This window comes from Trachinotus anak, unplaced genomic scaffold (assembly GCF_046630095.1).
Source record: "Trachinotus anak isolate AG129_WGS33_773 ecotype Australia unplaced genomic scaffold, CSIRO_AGI_Tana_v1 ptg000016l, whole genome shotgun sequence".
Classification (NCBI taxonomy): domain Eukaryota; kingdom Metazoa; phylum Chordata; class Actinopteri; order Carangiformes; family Carangidae; genus Trachinotus; species Trachinotus anak.
This window is the reverse complement of record NW_027273867.1, coordinates 8492533-8511060: the sequence shown is the minus strand read 5'-3', so window position 1 is coordinate 8511060 and position 18528 is coordinate 8492533. Positions and strand designations below refer to the sequence as shown.

Here is an 18528-nt window from a genome sequence, read left to right as displayed (position 1 = left end):
CCCACAAAGACAAAATACAATACTCTCTCTCACGGGATTGTCTCTGTCCTGAGTCTTCACCTGCTTGCCTCTCCCCCAACGCAATGTCACTGTAACTCACAGCTCTGTCTCCACAGGGGTCAAATGAGCAACACTTATCACGACAAGAAGGGCAAAGGCATCCACATATATTGTCTACATGTGTTCTTCATCAGTTCACACAGAGGTCTTTTACACACCCATAAAGGGTGTACAAAGGTTAGATTCAAAAACTTCATTAGAACTATCCACACAGTCTTTGGTTACACAGTTTTGCATAGTCACACATGAGTTATACCAAAATTTCCCATTACAATACTAACCAGCTAGCCCCAGTCTGCCTCATCTCATAATACTACTTCTTACCTCAAAAGGTGATAGTGAGTCACTGTAGCATCCAGCCTGCCCTCAGTCAAACATGAGAGGATGAAGTAGTAACAGCAAGTAGGCTGGAAACCTGTGTTGCAGCAGTCCTTTCTTTGCAATATTCCCGCAACCATTCCTCAAGCTCAGCTAGTGATGCTGTTGCTCTTCCTCTCCCTTCCGTTCCTTGACCTCTCGTTCACACTTGTTCCATTGTCTGACAAAAGTAACAGAAAAACATCTAAATGGGAAAAGTTTTATTGAAAATTTGGCTCTATTAAAGCACAGCGCCAGTGACTGGCCAGTGAGCACCACTGGGATTTGTCCTGGTATGCCCGATGGCTAGGCACAGGGGGAGGGGGGACCAAAGATTGCATTTCCTCATTTCTTAAGGGTGGGGGGTGGACACCCCAACTTTACAGTAATATGCTGTCCCCCTATTGGTTTGGATGAATTGGAAAGTCGGCCAGTTCTTCCACATTGCCCCTTTAAAGGGTCCATTTGTAAGTTTTGCTATGGCTACATTGTCAGTGTTTAGTGTTTATCAGCTGTTTGCTTACCAGTGGAGAAAAATAGAGAAGAAACTTTGAGAGTTCAGCATCAAACTTCATTCCTTCTCACCAAGAGCTGTCTCCAGTGGTAGAAAGCAATAACGTTGTTAATTCTTATCTCTATCACATCTTTCACTTTTCTTCTGCCAAAGTTAGCGCGCTAGCCAGCTAGCCCTGGCCTGTCTCGTTACTATCTGATAGAAACTCATGGTGGCCCCCTCTCTGCCCTGAAGAAGTAGCGCTGCTCAGAGGGCGCATTATAACCTTGCTTCAATCACCACCACCCGCTCCCAGCAAGAAACCGCATTCGGTGGCAGAGCAAACTCACAAACTGTCCCTTCAAGACTTTTCATTAGACTGCTGAAGCAGCCTTCAGCAAACATGGGCAGAGACTCTGAAATAGTTTCTCTCTGAAACTTTTCACCTTTGCTTTGCACCAACTATCATTATTGGACCATGAATACTTTTTCTTTAAACCGAGGTTTAATTAAACCCTTTCTTCATCACTTTTTCACTTTTTATTCATCTTTGGTGTTTGCTTTGAATGTCATTTTATTTTTCATATTTTTCTCCTATTTTTCTTCCAGTTTGTAAAACACAGTGCCTTGTATTTTAATGAACAAAGTCTGCTATATGTGTAAAGTTGGATTGTTTGGATAAACATGCAGCTCGGTCACGATACAACTTTCACGACATCTTTTTTATTGACTGTATCTGAACAGTATACTGCAGGTCAATGTAACCCTGAAACAGCATCACCAGGTTATCCATTAATTTGAGGCTTAGCACACTCCCATTTTAAACAAACAGGGAGGTTTCACTACTAAATCATCATGCCTGATGTTTTTGCCCTCTTGTTGGTGGTGTTCATTCTTCATAAAAACCAATAAAATCAGTATAACTGATGCATAGCTGAATCGGATTAGCTATTAAAGGACAGCCCACAAAGGGAGTCAGACAGAGGACGAGAGGGGAGCAGTGGGCATCACTTAGACTAAACCACTCAAGACAGTATTTATTTTGACATTTGGGCTGAGATCAGGAGGAGCGCTCTGGACTAAATGAAAAATATACTATTTGATTTAAGTGTATGTTAGAATTAAGAGGGTTGCATCCTTTTAAGAGAACTGGGGTTGTGCGAAGCCTTTTGGCCAGCTGAGGATGGGCAAAACAAACAACTCTGTGGCAGAGGAGAGACCAAAATGGGACAACAAGGTGCAGTACCTGCTGACATGTATTGGCTTTGCAGTGGGACTTGGAAATGTTTGGCGTTTTCCCTACCTTTGCCAAATTTACGGAGGAGGTGAGTTGCTACCCTTGCATTCAGTTTTCCCTATTTTAAGTGTCTTTACCAATAATTCTGGAAATCTGCACCAAACCGCTCCAAACAATCATCACTCAAAGAAAGGATCTAAAACATTTGAGTTTGTGGATTCCACGCTGATGCTGCTGCTGCATCCACCTATACCACTTTCACTATCACCTGTGTTTTATTCAATCATTAGATGCTTTAATGTTTGCAGGTGAACAGTTGAACTTCCACAACAGCAAAAATTCTCCTTTTGTTTTAGTGTAATTAGTCATTAACAAATGGCCCAGGCCAGTCATTGTGTTGGTCCATGGGAAATTGTGAGCCTTATCTATGTTTGATTGATCACAGGTTGCATTACAGATCCCACTCAATAGCCTAAATTCCTGTATTTACTTCCTCATAGCTTTCAATCTGATATCTTGAGCCCCAAAGCCACAGACCCCTAAAGGACCCGGGTCAGGGTAAAGTTGAGTAAACAGCCAATCCTGTAAACGTGCATAAGTCTATCAACTTCACATGTTGAGATTCTGAGATTCCCACAGGCAGTGTATCAGCCTCAGCTGAGCCTCAGTTTGACCTCGGCTTAGGGATCAATTAGTCACATTTTCCTTCAGTCGCTTTTATTTCTGCCCAGTAAACATGCAGTGAAGAAGAGTTGGGTTTTAATGCTGTCTTTATACATTTTTTACTCACTTACTGACTGCTCCACTTATGTTTTGAGCAACTTGGAAAACAATAAAGAAAATGCTAGTGATCCTCTGGTGTTTATAATATATTTCCATTTGCGTAGGTCTTTCAGTATTACAGTTTCCTTATCTAAAATTGCCTGAAATGACACTTATTACAGCTTGATCGAGATTATTAAAAAGTATTTGCACTAGCTTCATTAATATGGATTAAACAGCCGCTCGTGATCATAAAACCCATTTTTAAATTTCTCAGCTAAGTACGTTGATAAAGACTTTTCTAATCTAGCTGATATCTAACTGTATGGCAAATGTTTACTTATTGTCCTCAGGTGCATTCCTCATCCCCTACCTGATAGCGTTAGTGTTTGAGGGCCTCCCCCTGCTCTACCTGGAGCTGGCTATAGGACAGAGGCTCCGCATGGGCAGCATCGGTGTCTGGAACTCCATCTCACCAGTGCTGGGTGGGCTCGGTATGTGACCTGGGATTATTAATAGTAAAATGTATTCATGTTTTTATCTATCCCAGAATTACATAAGTTCAATTTCCAGCTTTATTTTAAAGCAATATTTAATAGAAAATTCACTGTTGTTACATTCAATTTAATTTAATTTACTGAAACTTTTATTTAGCGCAGAGAAGACGATCAAACTTGACTATCTAGAGGAAGTAAAAGTCGTAACAAGGTTTCCGTAGGTGAACCTGCGGAAGGATCATTAAATCCATCACAAAAACTCACTTTTATTTATTTTTGAAAACTTGGGGGAAAAAAACATAACAGCTACAGCAATGTGTTTGCAGACTGAAAATATTCACTCAAATCCAAAAGTAGCTGAAATAAAATTGAGTAGTACCCCAGAGCACCTTCTCTTTGAAAGCCGCCTTTAAAAACATTCAATGGACTTAAAACCATTTTAAGAAAATCCTGATGCACAATTCTTCATTACGTCATGAGCTATAACGTTTTTGCAGATGTAAAATGTTGCTTCTTATTTATTTTTTTTCTGACAACATGATTTTCTGTTTCTAGGCATTGCCTCCATGGTGGTGTCATTCTTGGTGGGTATTTTCTACAACACCATCCTGGCCTGGGTGCTCTGGTACTTCTTTCATTCCTTCCAAAACCCCCTGCCGTGGAGCCAGTGTCCACTCAATGAAAATCGCACAGGTAAGAAGGAAACTCGCCTGTCTCACATTCACCTTCAAGCAGCTCTTAACAACGTTATTATCACACAGGTAAAGCACATTAACACCACCACCCTGTGCTGGCATTTCTAATAGCAACTTGGTACCATACATGTATGTGGAATATTAATGTTATCAAATAAGGTTTAGGGAATTTCCACATTTACCTCGAACATACGAAACTATCACAGAGAGGACTGTTCACCTATGAGCATCCATGTGGCGTTCCAGGTCAGATTTAATAGGTGAACTGCTGGACTGTTTTATGGCACAAAGGAATATTACACCACAACATAAAATCAAAACACAATGTTTTTCTTTCCCTGCAGGCAAATAAGGTGTGACAGGCAAAGAGCACAAGCTGTTTTATACAATAGATACTAAAATCTGTTTCATGCTTTTAACACATTATAACACATTATACATGTGAAATACAAAATAATTTTAATACTGAAAATTAAAGTACATGAATTTAGCTCTGTGACAAGACTTAATGCATTTTTAAACCAAAATAAAGACTAATAACTTCAAGCACTTGCAGAATCTTAAACCTCTCATGTTGTCACTGTTTTTGTGTCACTGTGCATGCATCCACGTAGGCTATAATGTAGAATGTGTGAAGAGCACTCCGGTCAATTACTTCTGGTACCGCGAGACCCTGAATATCACACCTGACATTGAGACCAGCGGCTCCCTGCAGTGGTGGTTGGTCATCTGTCTGGCCAGTGCCTGGTGCATAGTCTACATCTGTTTCATCAAAGGCATCGAGTCCATGGGAAAAGTCAGTTCACCTAGTGAAAAATGTTTAAACTCCAATTTAAAAATCCACCACTGTATCATACCTAGTGATATTTTATTTTTTTACTTTTCAGGCTGTATATGTGACAGCCACCTTCCCTTACCTGGTACTGACTATTTTCCTGGTTCGTGCCCTCACTCTTCCTGGAGCTACTGATGGACTGGTGTACCTCTTCACTCCTAAAGTAAGTGTGCTCACTTGTTGCTACCACAGGTGACGTTAAATTGTCCTGTCACAGACACAATGACCTGAAGTATTGTCTTCGTGCTCGCTGCAGTGGGAGATACTCAAGAACCCTCAGGTGTGGCTGGATGCTGCCACCCAGATCTTCTTCTCTCTCTCTGTGGCCTTCGGGGGTCTCATAGCTTTCTCCAGCTATAACACAGAGAGGTAAGAACAAAACCTCAGTGAAATGGGGATGATACTGTAACACTTAATAAGGCTTGCTTTTGATCCTGTTCTGCGTCTATTAGAAACAACTGCGAGAGGGATGCTCTTCTAGTAGGAGTGATAAACAGTGCCACATCTCTGTACGCCTCCATATCCATCTTCTCCATCCTGGGATTTAAAGCGAACAATGTCTACAACACCTGTGTACAAGAGTATGTATACACATCTACTCTACGAAGCTTTAAAGCTTCTCCTTTTACTGTCTAATACCAATGAGGCAGATGTTTTTGTATCTCCTCTGCAGAAACATCTTGGCTTTGACCAACCTCTTTGAGATTTCAGACCAGAACACAACAGTGGAGAACTATGATCCCTGGTTTCAGCATCTAAATCAGACATTTCCCGAAGAGGTGGCCAAGTTAAACCTGAGGGTTTGTGACCTGAATAGATTCCTTGACCAGGTATAACTTTTAAAAAAACAAAAAAAAAAATCCAGTCTTGTGCATTGCATTCTTTTTGTCTGAGTCTCATTTATCTAATCTTCCTCTTCCCTTAAATCCTGCTTGTTTTCCTCGGCGTACAGTACATCATGTGCTGGTCAAAGATGCACAGTCAGTTCAAGCTTCCTCATTACTCTGTCTCTTTCATCTTCCTCCCCCAGAGCGCTTCAGGTACCGGCCTGGCTTTTATTGTGTTCACTGAAGCAGTGATAGAGATGCCGGGCTCGCAGATATGGGCCATACTGTTCTTTGTTATGCTCTTCAGCTTGGGCCTCTCCTCCATGTTTGGCAACTTAGAGGGAGTCCTCACACCCATCAATGACCTCAAACTGGTGCCCAAGTGGATCCCTAATGAGCTCCTAACAGGTACCTGCAGATCTGCTCAAGTTGTTCTAAAGTCATAGTTTGGTTGCCTTTGAATTAAGTCTCTGAAAATCTTTTTTTCCTCACCTCCTTAGGAATCATCTGCTTGATAGCTTTTCTGACAGCTCTCATCTTCACCATGGGTTCAGGGAACTACTGGGTAGAGGTCTTTAACAGCTACGTGGGCTCTGTGCCTCTGCTCATCATTGCATTCTTTGAGATTATTGGAGTCATTTATGTCCGTGGAATGAAAACGTAATCTCTTCTTCCTCTTCTTCAATACATCCTCTATAGTCTTTTGAGATTCATAGAAAATTTTAGCCCCAACTTGTTCACAATTTTCTCTTGTCTCCTGTGTCCTCGCTACAGTTTCAGTGAAGACATCTATTTCATGACTGGGAGGAAGCCCAACATCTTTTGGAAAGCATGCTGGATGGTGATCAGTCCTGTAATGCTCCTGGTGGTGCTGGTTGCCTATGTGGTCATCCAGGCTCAGAAACACCCCACCTATTTCGCATGGAACACACTTTATGTAAGCTGGTTGAGGGTCTGTCAGAGCCGTCCGTATATATGAACCAACATAATGTCTTAGTAAGAGGTTGGGCCACCACAAGGCGCAAGAACAGCTTCAATGCACCTTGACATTGAACCTACAAGTCTCTGAACTCGACTGGCGGGATGAACACTGTTCTTCCAAAAGATATTCCACCACCAAAGTGCTGTCTAACATGTCGGCCCAAAATCTCCCATAGTTGTTCAATTGGGTTGAAATCTTGTGACTGTGAAGACCACAACATATGATTCACATGGTTTTCATACTCATCAAACCAGTCAGTGACCCCTCATGTCAGATGGATGGGGGCACTATCATCCTGTTTCTCCACTAATTTTCAGGTTTTTCTTATAATTTGTCACCAGTCTGTACATATACAGTACATACATACAGTGGGATCCAAAAGTCTGAGACCACTTTCCTATATTTAGATCTAAAAGAAAGTGAGTAAAGGATTAACATTCACCTGGTGGTCAGAAACACAACATTTAACTAATGTACCTACTAAGGTGAAAATGTTAGTGTTGTAGTTTAAAGTTTGCTTATTAGCTTTTTACTGCGAGTCAGATCAGTGATCTGATACCACTCCCAACCAGAGGGAAACAGCTATCATAGCTTTGTCCAAAGATAGAAAAAAAATACGCCTATCAGCACAACTAATTTTAATAACATGCATCTCCTTAACACACACAAAGCTGAAGAGTAAAAAGACAAGCTATGCTTTTATTGGGAGATACACACTAGAAGTATTTCCTGGTTGAACACAGTGACTTTAAGTTAAGCTAAGCTAATTGCTTGCTGTCTGTAGTTTTGTATTTAGCGCACTCATAGTGGTACTAATCCTTTTACCTTTATATGTAATATTCTATTATAGCATTCTATTTATTTATTTTATATGTCTTTGACTGTTTCTTTAGGAACTGTTCCCTGAAACTGAAGTGAAGCCATACCCAGACTGGGTGTTTGCCATCATCATCCTCCTCTCTGCAGTCCCTGTGCTTTCCATCCCTCTGGTAGCCGTCTACAAACTGATCAAGTATAGGCTCCAGAGGTCGTCTACCGGCGCTGAGCGAAACCCCTACTGGAACAACGGCTTTGAGGCTGAAGCACAGGAACAGAGGAACCGGGGAGCTTAGGAAATGCTACTGCGTCCGTGAAAAGATCGACTTCCTAATGGTCATCACCACTTCTGTGGACCCTTCTTATTAAATTACTGGAGAACTGACACATAATCGGTCACTATGAACTGTAAAATAAACTTTCCTTTTCATTATTGATGTTCACTAGGATTTTTCAGGACCTGACATATGACAACTCACATTTGTTTCCTCAATAACAAAAACCAGATTTATTTAACAATCAAATTCACAGTAGTAGTGTACATGATGTAAATAACATTTAATCACTTGTTTTCACTTCCACATTTACAAAACCATACATTTGAACATTAATGTCACAAAAACATTACTGCATGACTTCCTGCTGTTTGTAAAAGATGAAGTGTAATGTGAAGAGCTGGTATCATCTGTAATGGCGTTCTGTGGGCTGATTTACATCAAAAGTATTTGCAAAGTGATGTCATATCTTCTTCGTGGAAAACTACCACAAAGTGTAAATCAAAGTCCAGAGAGACAAACAGCTTGTGGTTGAGATGGAGTCTACTACAGTAGCTGGATGATTTTCAATTATCCAGCTTCATTTATATGGAGGTTGTTGTTTTATGGGGTGTGTTTATGACTTCAGTTTATCATTTAAGTGTTTTATATCAGGTGACTAAGAGCTGTTTTTCTCTTTTTCTCTGCAGCCAGCTTCCCTGACACTGTAACAGATAACATTTTTTTGGCACACTGACAGATCAGATAAATCCAAATGACCAATTTAAGCACAAAGCTCATCTCACTCTCTGAAAACCTGAGGATGAGACAAGCAAAGAAGAAAGTTTTGCACTGCGTGTTGATTTTGATGAAAAATGTTTAATTGATTTTGGAGAAAAATAGACAAAACTCACAACATAAAAATGTCAGAGAAGCTGGATGTAACACTTATTCATACCTTTCACTGTTGAGGGTTTCTTGGTTACTGGAAGTAGTTACTGGGGCCAACTGTTAGTCTACATCTGGATGGCCAGTAGGTCAACTGGAGTTCTGGGGTTAGTGGCCTGTCGGACCCTGGCCAGCCTCAGATCCCCCAGGCGCCGCTCCAGACTGCGCTTTCCTGCCAAAAGATGATAAAAGATAGGAGGGTGTTTTTTTGTTTTTTTTTTCTCTCTTCCTTTGGTGGTGAACTATAACATTCATATGCCTGTAAAAATCGATTTAAAGGTGGCAATAAACTTGACTTGAGGACATGTAAGATCACATATCTAGATTTGTTGGGTTGGGTGCATCTCTGACAAAGTCCACTTTCAAATAATTGGCCTTACTGGCAAGTTGCAATGAGGATGTTTTCATATTGTTCATTCACGGAATCCACCTTTTTCTCTCCTTTTCTTTTTTCTCAGGAGACTGAAGGCCATGTTTTCCTGCCAGTGCAAAGCCAGCTGTTGCGCAAGCACAGTTGGTGGTCAGGTCAGGTGGTAGTCTATATATTTGCATTTGCTGCTGTAATTTCCTGGTTCAAAATGAACATACTTAATGAGGCTGTTTTTTTGATCTGGTGCCATTAAACTGCACCTGCTCTGACCTTCTTATTGCCGCAGTGCAGACACAGATGTCTCCAAACTCACAAACCCCCTTTCATGTATCCATGTAGTCTGCAGTGAACAGAAGAATGGCTGAGGCTTATGAGTAACGTCATATACGGGGGGCAGCAGTACAGAAGCTGAATGACTTGCTCTGTGGACGGTGAAAGCAAAAAAAGACGTATTTTAACCACTTAAAAACATGCCCACAGGAAAAATGTTCACTGCTTTATCTTGCCGTCAAATAGAAATTTCCTTTGGAACTACATTTTTGCAACTGTTGAACTGCTGTGTTAACACACACAACTGCACCTACACTTAGCTCTGACTGTCTCAAACAGCTGATATGCGGAAAAATACAGTGCGTAGTAGTAGTTCCAAAGGAAAGAGCTGTTTGACGGCAAGATAAAGATTCAAAATAAAGTGCACAACTGATATTTGTTTTTTTCGGTGGGAATTTTTAAAGTGGCTGAAACACATTTTTTGATTGGCCCCGTCTACAGCAGCACATCACTCAGCTTCCTGTGCCGGTGCGCCCGGCTGCTGCGCACTGATCTGAATCTGCTGCAAGTAACACACTGACTATAGATAAGTACCTCACAAAACCCCACGACAAATAACCTGAACTATCACTTTAACATCTTCCAACACAGCGACAGGATAAGACAGGAACTAATGGTTGTGTGGGTGATTTTAACAGAAATCATTTTATTGACTGATGTCGCTTCATATTTATTTTAACGAATCCATCTCCTCCTTTGACCACTTCCTGTATGATTTGCTGCTTTCTCCTCGTTACAGTCAAATATGCAAACTGAATATCTTTGGGTTTTGGGCTATTGTTCAGAAACTTCACCTCAGGCTCTCAGCACCTGTGATTAGCATTTTTGATAGTTTTTAGACCAAATGATTAATGGAAAAAACTTGTAACAGATTATTTGATGATGAAATAATCATTAGCTGCCATTCACTGTTAATTTTATTTACTTTTAAATATCACATTCATAAAAGAATTTGATTTGCTTAGTTTTTAATGTCGCTTTTTCGTGCATCATTGCATTTCTTGCATGTGTCTTCATGTGTATGTTTCATCTTCTATGTAGCACATTGGATTGTAACTTATTATTTGGAGAATGTGTCAAGAAAATTGTTCAAGTCGTCTTGAATTATTTCAGTATTTGTGTGTTTCCTGAGGGTACGTACGCTTGTGCAGGTGTGGGAGCAGATCCTTATAGAGAGGACGGTGCTGTGACAGCACCAGCAAGAAGGAAAGACAGAAGAGAAGCTCCACTGCTTCATACTGCATGATGCCTGTCTGAGCCTTACTGCCCAAAATCAATCCTGGAGAAAAGAGAAGAGAACATTTGGAAAATAAAATTTGAACTTGATAATGTTTGTATTACTCTTACCAGATGTATGAGGGGGAAATGTTGCCTTTGTTGCTGAGCCTGATGAGGTGGTTGGTGTACTCAGCCATGTCCCATATCATCTGCAGGAAGAAGACAGGGTTCTTAGCAACCGTCTGACCAAAGGGCAAACTCTGGGCACACACATGGAACCTAAAGAGAAAAACATAAAGAGGCAAAGAGAATACAGAGACAGGCCCTGCCCATTCAGTTATTTACATTTTGAGGAAGAAAGCGGCACAATTAATTTGCAGCTCAGCGCAGGTATTGATTACCAACCTCCACTCTGTTTACTTTAATAGCAGTATTATCTTTACAGGCCCATTTATTAAGTCAAAGCCAGTGAACACATGTGAGAATGGAGGTGAACAGTGTGTTTTTCCCTATTGGATTTCAATGCTTCAGTTTGGCAGTGGAGACACATTATTCTCAATGCCCCTTTAGATGATCTAACCAGAATCAATCATACAAGTTTATAAACAGTGGTATCAGTGCAAATTATGTGTCTTTACCTGCACGCATGAAGAAGCACAAACTTGTAGATGTTCTTGTAGACTGCCGCAAGAGAATTGGTCTGAGAAGGAAAATGAATCTACTGTTATTATTATTATTATTATTATTATAGCATAATAATATAGCAATAATAGCAACAAAATATTAAGTGCAAAAATGCAGGTACAGAAATGAAACAAGTGCAAATGCAACAATATTTATGAAAAGTACAGATAAACTGTCTTTAACATTTGTACATACATGTAAAACACAGGCTGTATTAACGAGTCACTTTTGCGGTTCCCTAATTGCTTCGCCATTTGTCCCGTGCATACTGATATGACATCCTTGTTTTTCTCTTATGCGTGTATAAGTGAAATGTCATGACCCATAAACTCAGTTATCGTGAAACAAGTTTACAACTGTTATTTACCACTTTGTTACGGTATGCGGGAAACTTCCGACTGGTAAGCGTAGATATTTTTGCTCTGCATGCTGATAAAGGCTGTCCAAGAGGAAGTGCAAGTTCATTTTTATACACAGAGCCAATGTGTGTTTGTTTCCTGGATGCTAGCGCTAGCTGATTTTAACATACAGCCTTTTCATTTATTAATTACATAACAAATGCAGTGTGTTATCTGCTGGCAGTATCGAATTCGAGCAATTAAGATCTTCCACTATAATTAAAATTCAAACATTATTATAACATGTTGTATGAATGCAACTCTGCGACAACAAAACAGTTTCATAGTTTTCAGCTCTGTACATAAGCACAGTGGCACTCTGAGCTAAATCAGCAGGTTAGCAGGCTCACAATTACAATGCTAACATGCAGATATAAGGTTTACCACATTCACCATTCTAGTGTAGCATGTTAGCATGCTAACATTTGATAATTAACTCCAAACACAAAGTACAGCTGAGACTGAAGGGGGTGTCATTAGTTTTAACTAAAGCACTGGACAAATTAAATATTTGACCTGGTGATGGTGCTTTGCAAAAATTTCTAAAAATCTCAAATTTCATTTTGTCATTACAGATTATTGAGTATAGAGTGATGGGCAAAATGGCAGTTTTAACCCTCTAAAATTCAATCTACAACTCAAGATAATTTGCAAAAAGTGAAGGAGACACTTTATGGTTATAGTGAGAATTCTCAGTATTTTTGAAAACTTATTTGGAGCTTTAATACTTTTATTTTTTAATTAAAATTATTATTTCCCTGACCTTCAGGTCCAAGAACAGGGCGTGGCATTTGAGTCTGAGGATGGCCATCAGTTTCCTCCTCATTTGCTGTCCAGCTGAGTGGAAAGAGCCCAAAGTAAGGCTGTAGCGCAGAGACAGGCCTGCGTAGCTGTCAGAGATGGAAAGTAACAAAAAAAAGAGACCTTCTTTTGAAACGTGGAGATGCAGTTATAATATTTACTGCGTTTTATGCAAGAATAATTGTCCATGCTACACTGGGAGTTATCTCTAGGAATGTTTATGAGAAGGTACAAAGTACAGGGGGGGATTCACACAGGTTACAAGAAACCATAAAGTCTGACAAAGCCCAATAACTTCTCACGCAAGAAACACACTGGCTGCAATAATTCTACAGTCTAATTACATCTGACGGGATGTTTCACCTAGAATAGTCTTTGTGGACATCCAGTGAGTTTGTGTCCAGCAGCAGTCCACACCAGGGAAAGAGGCAGTGAGGGGTCAGCACGCGAATGTCGGGACAAGAGCCCACGCTTCCTGACACTTGAAAGTTGACCACCACCTTCTGTGGGTTGACCACAAGACCATACTGTGGTACCCCGGACAGCAAGATCCTACACACCAAGCGCAAGTGCCATTATTAACCGCCAGAACAAAATTCACCATCATGCTGTGTAAAACTTTGGCTATCAACGTTCTTCCATTAAAAAAAAGAAAAAAAGAATTGCGTCTTTATTCTTTCATCCTATATAATTGGAATGTTTTATTATTAAATTTAATCCATTTGATTAAATTCTACAAATTCATTTCATGAATTGTTGACTTTAATTTGCTGCCTTGTGTGAAACACTTTGTAACTTAGTTTTGAAAAGGATCTACAAATCAAGGTTATGATCATTATTGTTATTATTATTAATTCCATTCAATCTCATAGACATTTTTGTCTAAAACTTGTTTTAAAAAAGAGATCAAAGGAGACACAGAATGCTAAAGCAAAATAACTACCCTGATACATTTATATATTATTGATGTTGTTGTTGTTATTATTATTATTAGTAGTAGTAGTAGTATTTTCATCATCATCACTGTTATTATACACTGACACATTTACATATTATATTATTATTACTCTTATACACTGACATTTATGTTGGATTCTGTAGGAACTGCAGATTTTATTGCAGCCTTCTACCTCAAAATATCTTGCATGGTCTCTAGTAACAATTTCACTGCCAAGAAAAAATACAAATTTTAAAATATGAGATCATGATATTTTGACTGCCTCATCTGAACTCTGGTTAATAATGTGATTAATAACGGATTTTCTAAAGGTTTGAAATATTCCTAATATTTGAAAAGTGCGAGGGTAAAGATGAGGAAGCAATTGTATTGATTAGAATATCTGTATCACATATAACATGTGACATGATAAAGCTGGTGTGTGTCATACTTGAGGAAGGTTTGTGCGTCTTGTAAGTCTGGGGTGATCAGGAGGAAGTCGTCCACCAGTCTCATCAGACACCTGCAGAGGCAAAGATAAAGAAAGACTGCTCTCTGCTGCTGCACGTGTGTTACTACACCTATAGAGGATGAAGTTAACTGAAATACAGGGAGGTCTGCTGTACCCTTTGTTTTCTGTTATATCTTTGAACAGGACATTCTCCATGTGACCGTAGCAGAGACAACAGAGCAGACTGGACACAACTGATCCCTGAGGAATTCCTCTGCACTGACGGTATGTCCTGCAAAACACAGCACCAACACCAGATCAACTGTCCTGGTCACACTGTAAATGAAAGAAAATGGGTTCTGAAATGCTGCTCAGAGAAGTCATTTCAAGTTGTTGCTTACTTTTTCCCAAACTGAACAACACTGCCAGTTAACATTTGGGTGAGAAACTGCAACGCCTCTCTGCCACGAAGATCAGAGCAGAAATGCTGGAGAAGAAGAAAAGTAATGAAACAGCAAAAGGTAAAAAAAAAAAAACAAATCAACCAAACATCTTCAACTACAAGATGCATCTCAGGAAGTCACCTGCTCTACCAGGATAGCGTGATGAAGTTTGCCCCTTTTCTGCAGTGACATCACAAACCCTTTCATGTTGGTGGATCCTATGTTGTCCTCCAGGAAATCTGCCTGTATTGACAAAAGTGCATCAAATAATGTGTGTATAAACAGTACATAGATGAGTATGTGTGTAGTTATGATGGTACCTGTCTAACAAAGGACTTTTTCAGTCCTTCGTGAGAATCAGCCCAAATCTTGGCATAGCGGCGGATGGTAAAGAGCTCATCCTGGACAGGTGACAGGGCCTCGCTAACCACCTCAATGAGTTTGTCATGAGGCAGACTCTCAAAGGCTCCACTCACATCCACCTTAAACACAGAGAAATGACAGAATTAATCAATGAAGGTGGAAATTAAGGATCTTTTTAGTGTGCTAAAGTTATAATTAAGTTTCATTTTTAAAAAAACACAACCTTAACAAAGTAGAGGGGATGTGGCTTGTCCTTTTGAGCTGGAGCTAGAGAGCGTAACACCTTGTGGATATCTGTCATCCCCCACACTGTGGAGCCCAGGAGAGAAGGAGTGGAGCGTACACAGGCCCGCAGCATATCCAGCAAGTCCCGAACACGCCCGCGGTAAAGCTGCAGGGGAAAAAGGAAACGTTCCAGCACACGCTCACAAGACATAAAACTCACGTTAGCAAGAACTTTAATACTATTGTAAAAATGTACCCTGGTTTTGGCATCTGCTCCTATGACTCGTGTGATGGGCCTCATGCTATCAGTCTTGGGAATGAAGCGAAGGCGGGAGATGACCGTGGCTTTGGGAAGGGATGCCACCTGTGCCGGACTCAACTCCTCCATCTGTCCCTTGGAAAGGTGACCTCTAAATCACAAAAATGGGGTGTGAGCTTGTGTGTATAAATATGAGCCTTTGCAGAGATGTGTCCGGGTGTGCACCTGAAGGCCAGATCCTGCAGTTTGGCCCAGACTTCCTGTCTGTAGAACCTGAGGGCGTTCTTCTGGCCCACGCTCTCAGTGACATAGAAGCAGGCTCGGAGGAGGCTTACAACATAGCCATCCAGAAGCCAAGCCAGGAACTGACCCAGGATCTGTGTCCGGTACGAGAGCTCACTGGGCGGGATCCGGCCTGCAGATCAGAGTTGTTACGTCATATAGCAGCAGAAAATAAATGATAACTTACCACTGGCAATAATCTTACCTGTCTTACTGATCTTCAACCAATCACAGTCATTCACCTTCATCTTCCAAAGCAGTTCAGCTAATGAGAGCCTCTCAAACTTGCTGCTGCGCAGGAAGCCCCTGACCCTCGCAAAGAAATTAAGTCGGTTGTGGTCGGAGCCCCACAGCTCCTGTGGGATCACAGCGGAGAGGCATTCCCTGACAAACAGGTAGACCCGGTGAGGTGCACAGTGTTGAGGCAAGAGGGAGCTCAGCTCTCCCTGGCCTGCATCCCTCTCCTCCACCAGTGGGCACATCCTCTGCAGTATTCTGCTGTACGGGCATCTCCTGTGTTGGCGCAGCAGCTGATTGAACAGGGGAACCATGTTAAAAAAGCGTCTGGGGAGTTTCTTTGGCTTCCTCTCTAGTCCATTCAGATAAGCCAGTCCCTCAAAGAAGACTATTCTTATCAGATCTTGCCCTTGCAGTCTTCTGGATCCAACAGCGCTCTTCTTTCTCCTGTTGAGAAGGAAGCCACGCATTCCCCTTCCCCCATACAGGAATCCCAGCGTGCGGATAAAACATTGCGAAGGAGGTAAAGGGGGAAAAATCCCTGATCTCCAACTGGGTCCTCCCTCCAAGGGAAGTATGGTTGTTTGCATTTCAACAGGCTGTTTAGAACCAGTACCGCCATTTTCCAAAGGCTTCATAGATAGTGTTGGTTCCACAGACATGCACTTTGCTTCCTCCACTGTCTCAGAGGAAACCTGTTGGATGTCCTGTGTGGATTCTTGCTGTCCTACCCGTCTCCTCTTTCCAGAACAAGTCATACCCTCCTCCTCATCCTTCTGATCAGTTTCTCTCTTTCTTTTCCTCCTCTTCACTCTTACATCCCTTCCATTCCTCCTCTTGGTGACTGTAGGATTTTCAACTCTGTGCCTCCTTTTCAAGGTCACTGACCCTTGATACCGTCTAAACTGAGCACCGTTACGTGCCCTGGAACGAGACTGGAGATAAAACCCAGCGGAGGCAGATGCCATGGAAACCCTGTCATACACAGGAACGCCGCTCACCTGGAAAACACATGAAGGAGGGACTCCCACAAACACAGAGCAGCTCTCCAACAGGTACCGTGTGATGTCTGTGCCAAGACGTAGTGTCACTTTCCTCCACAAGTCGCTGCCATGGATGTAAGCAGCACTTTGAGTTACATCTCCTTTGAATTTGAAGTGGTCTGCATCCCGCTCTTCCTGAGCCAAGGACAAAAAATTGTAGCCGTGTGCCAAGACATTTCTCTTTCTTTTTCTTTTCAGACTGTTAAGAACAAAGGCCAGCAGTTCAGGAAGAGTGCAGATCTGTGGGAAGAAAAAATACATCCCATCAACACAGGTGTCTCACATTTGAGTCGTGGCATGTTCCTTTCCTTTTTGTGTCAAGAAAACCTCAAATTCATATTCCTATAAACAAAAAACTTAGTGGTTTATGCATCCATAATATATCATGACTCCAGACTTTACATTTATGTTTTCAGGATGAAAATGAAATAATTTTACATCAGCACATATTTTTGTCCCAACTCTTTCACAGCCAAAACTGTAACACTGCTGCACTCTGCTTCCATGACATATGACATTACAACCCTAGTGACAGTTAGCACGGCAGCTAGCATTAGCAATACTGCCCCACGGTTGTACACACGTACGAATCGACGCTACAATACTGGGAAAAACTTCACCTGGTTGCAGCTTGGTACTTGCTGTAGCTCCTTGTCAAAACAGACAAAAACAGACCGGACAAATGATTTGAAGCGGTTTGTGTCCGACTGTTCAAGCAGCACTGCCCTCTGTCCCTCTCTGAACACGATGCTGTCCGCAAACTCCTCCAGTGTCTGTATGTGCCGATAAAGTGACCGGAGGATGTCGAGCACAGCGGACATATCAGCTGTCGACATAGTGACCCGCTATGTTATCACTCAGGACATTTTATACTCCGCACTTAAATCGTCCCCAAGTAAGCTGACGGTGAGCTTTATTAGTCGTTTCAGGGGCCCGCGTCACTCTCAGCCAATGAGAGAGCAGTTAAATGTAAGTGTCCAATAGGACAGCTTCATACTGTGGGGGCGAAATCACAGTTGACCAATGGCGAACAAGAAAAGGCATGTTGTCTTTTTCCCTGACCAGATGTGGAAATTGACAGTTCCACCTGAAAAAAGTAGCAGAGCATACGAGTGCGGTCATCCATATAAAAAAAAAAAAAATATTATTATATAAATGCGCATTATAAACCGAGAAATACAATCAAACTGACTTTTCCCTTGAAATACATCAAATTTTAAAGTTATTATACCACGGGGGCTTCAACCGCAGGATATTTCTTCCGTGGAAACTTCAATATAAGTTTTTGTGCAAACATTTTTATTTCATTAACAAACATTTCAGTAACACATAAGCAATGCATTACAACAGTCATCTGTAAAATTAGAGTTACACCGATTAAATAAAATACTAATATGAAATAACACACACATTTTTCGAGGGCTTGTAATTCACCACAGCCACTGCTTGTTTTTCACAACTTTATATGTCATTATACTAATAACAAACAGAGCCAGTGGTAAACAGACACACATGCTACAGATATACATCAATAAGTAAGGGAATACTGAAAGGTAAAAATAAAAATATTGTTTCATTTGTTACATTTGAAATGGATGAAATCACAACAGAATCGGTTCATTTTAAATTTTAATAAACGGCAGCGTTGTTTTTGTCAATGTTCTCTGATGAATGTGAGATGTGGAAAGAATAACAATAAGATGTGTAATATTTTGAGGCGGCAT

At 41.0% G+C, this 18528-nt stretch overlaps 2 protein-coding genes across 5 annotated transcripts; one reads left to right on the top strand and one right to left on the bottom strand.

Moving 5' to 3' along the window:
* Window positions 1-1770: 1770 nt before the first annotated feature.
* slc6a18 (solute carrier family 6 member 18) lies at window positions 1771-9064 on the top strand. The gene is made up of 12 exons (XM_071499440.1): window positions 1771-2235; window positions 3263-3403; window positions 3962-4099; window positions 4716-4897; window positions 4989-5099; window positions 5193-5305; window positions 5389-5517; window positions 5610-5766; window positions 5967-6171; window positions 6264-6423; window positions 6538-6700; window positions 7639-9064. The coding sequence occupies exons 1-12, from the start codon at window positions 2094-2096 to the stop codon at window positions 7855-7857; spliced, it is 1860 nt and encodes a 619-aa protein (XP_071355541.1). The 5' UTR covers window positions 1771-2093; the 3' UTR covers window positions 7858-9064.
* Window positions 8042-17945, bottom strand: tert (telomerase reverse transcriptase). 4 transcript variants are annotated; one of them, XR_011693796.1, is made up of 17 exons: window positions 17425-17840; window positions 15730-17044; window positions 15468-15657; window positions 15240-15393; window positions 14982-15149; window positions 14716-14877; window positions 14537-14638; window positions 14354-14439; window positions 14128-14244; window positions 13953-14024; window positions 12928-13116; window positions 12527-12653; window positions 11320-11381; window positions 10836-10960; window positions 10605-10742; window positions 8774-8935; window positions 8042-8632 (listed from the first exon to the last, which is right to left on the bottom strand). XR_011693796.1 is itself a non-coding variant. In XM_071499437.1 (16 exons), exons 1-16 carry the CDS (start codon window positions 17638-17640, stop codon window positions 8832-8834), a joined length of 3327 nt encoding a protein of 1108 aa, XP_071355538.1. In that variant the 5' UTR covers window positions 17641-17836; the 3' UTR covers window positions 8042-8831. The 4 variants fall into 4 exon arrangements, 1 of the variants encoding a protein (XP_071355538.1); XM_071499437.1 differs by having other exon boundaries at window positions 8042-8935; window positions 17425-17836; XR_011693798.1 differs by lacking the exons at window positions 8042-8632; window positions 8774-8935 and having other exon boundaries at window positions 10696-10742; window positions 10836-10890; window positions 11344-11381; window positions 17425-17945.
* Window positions 17946-18528: the final 583 nt, after the last annotated feature.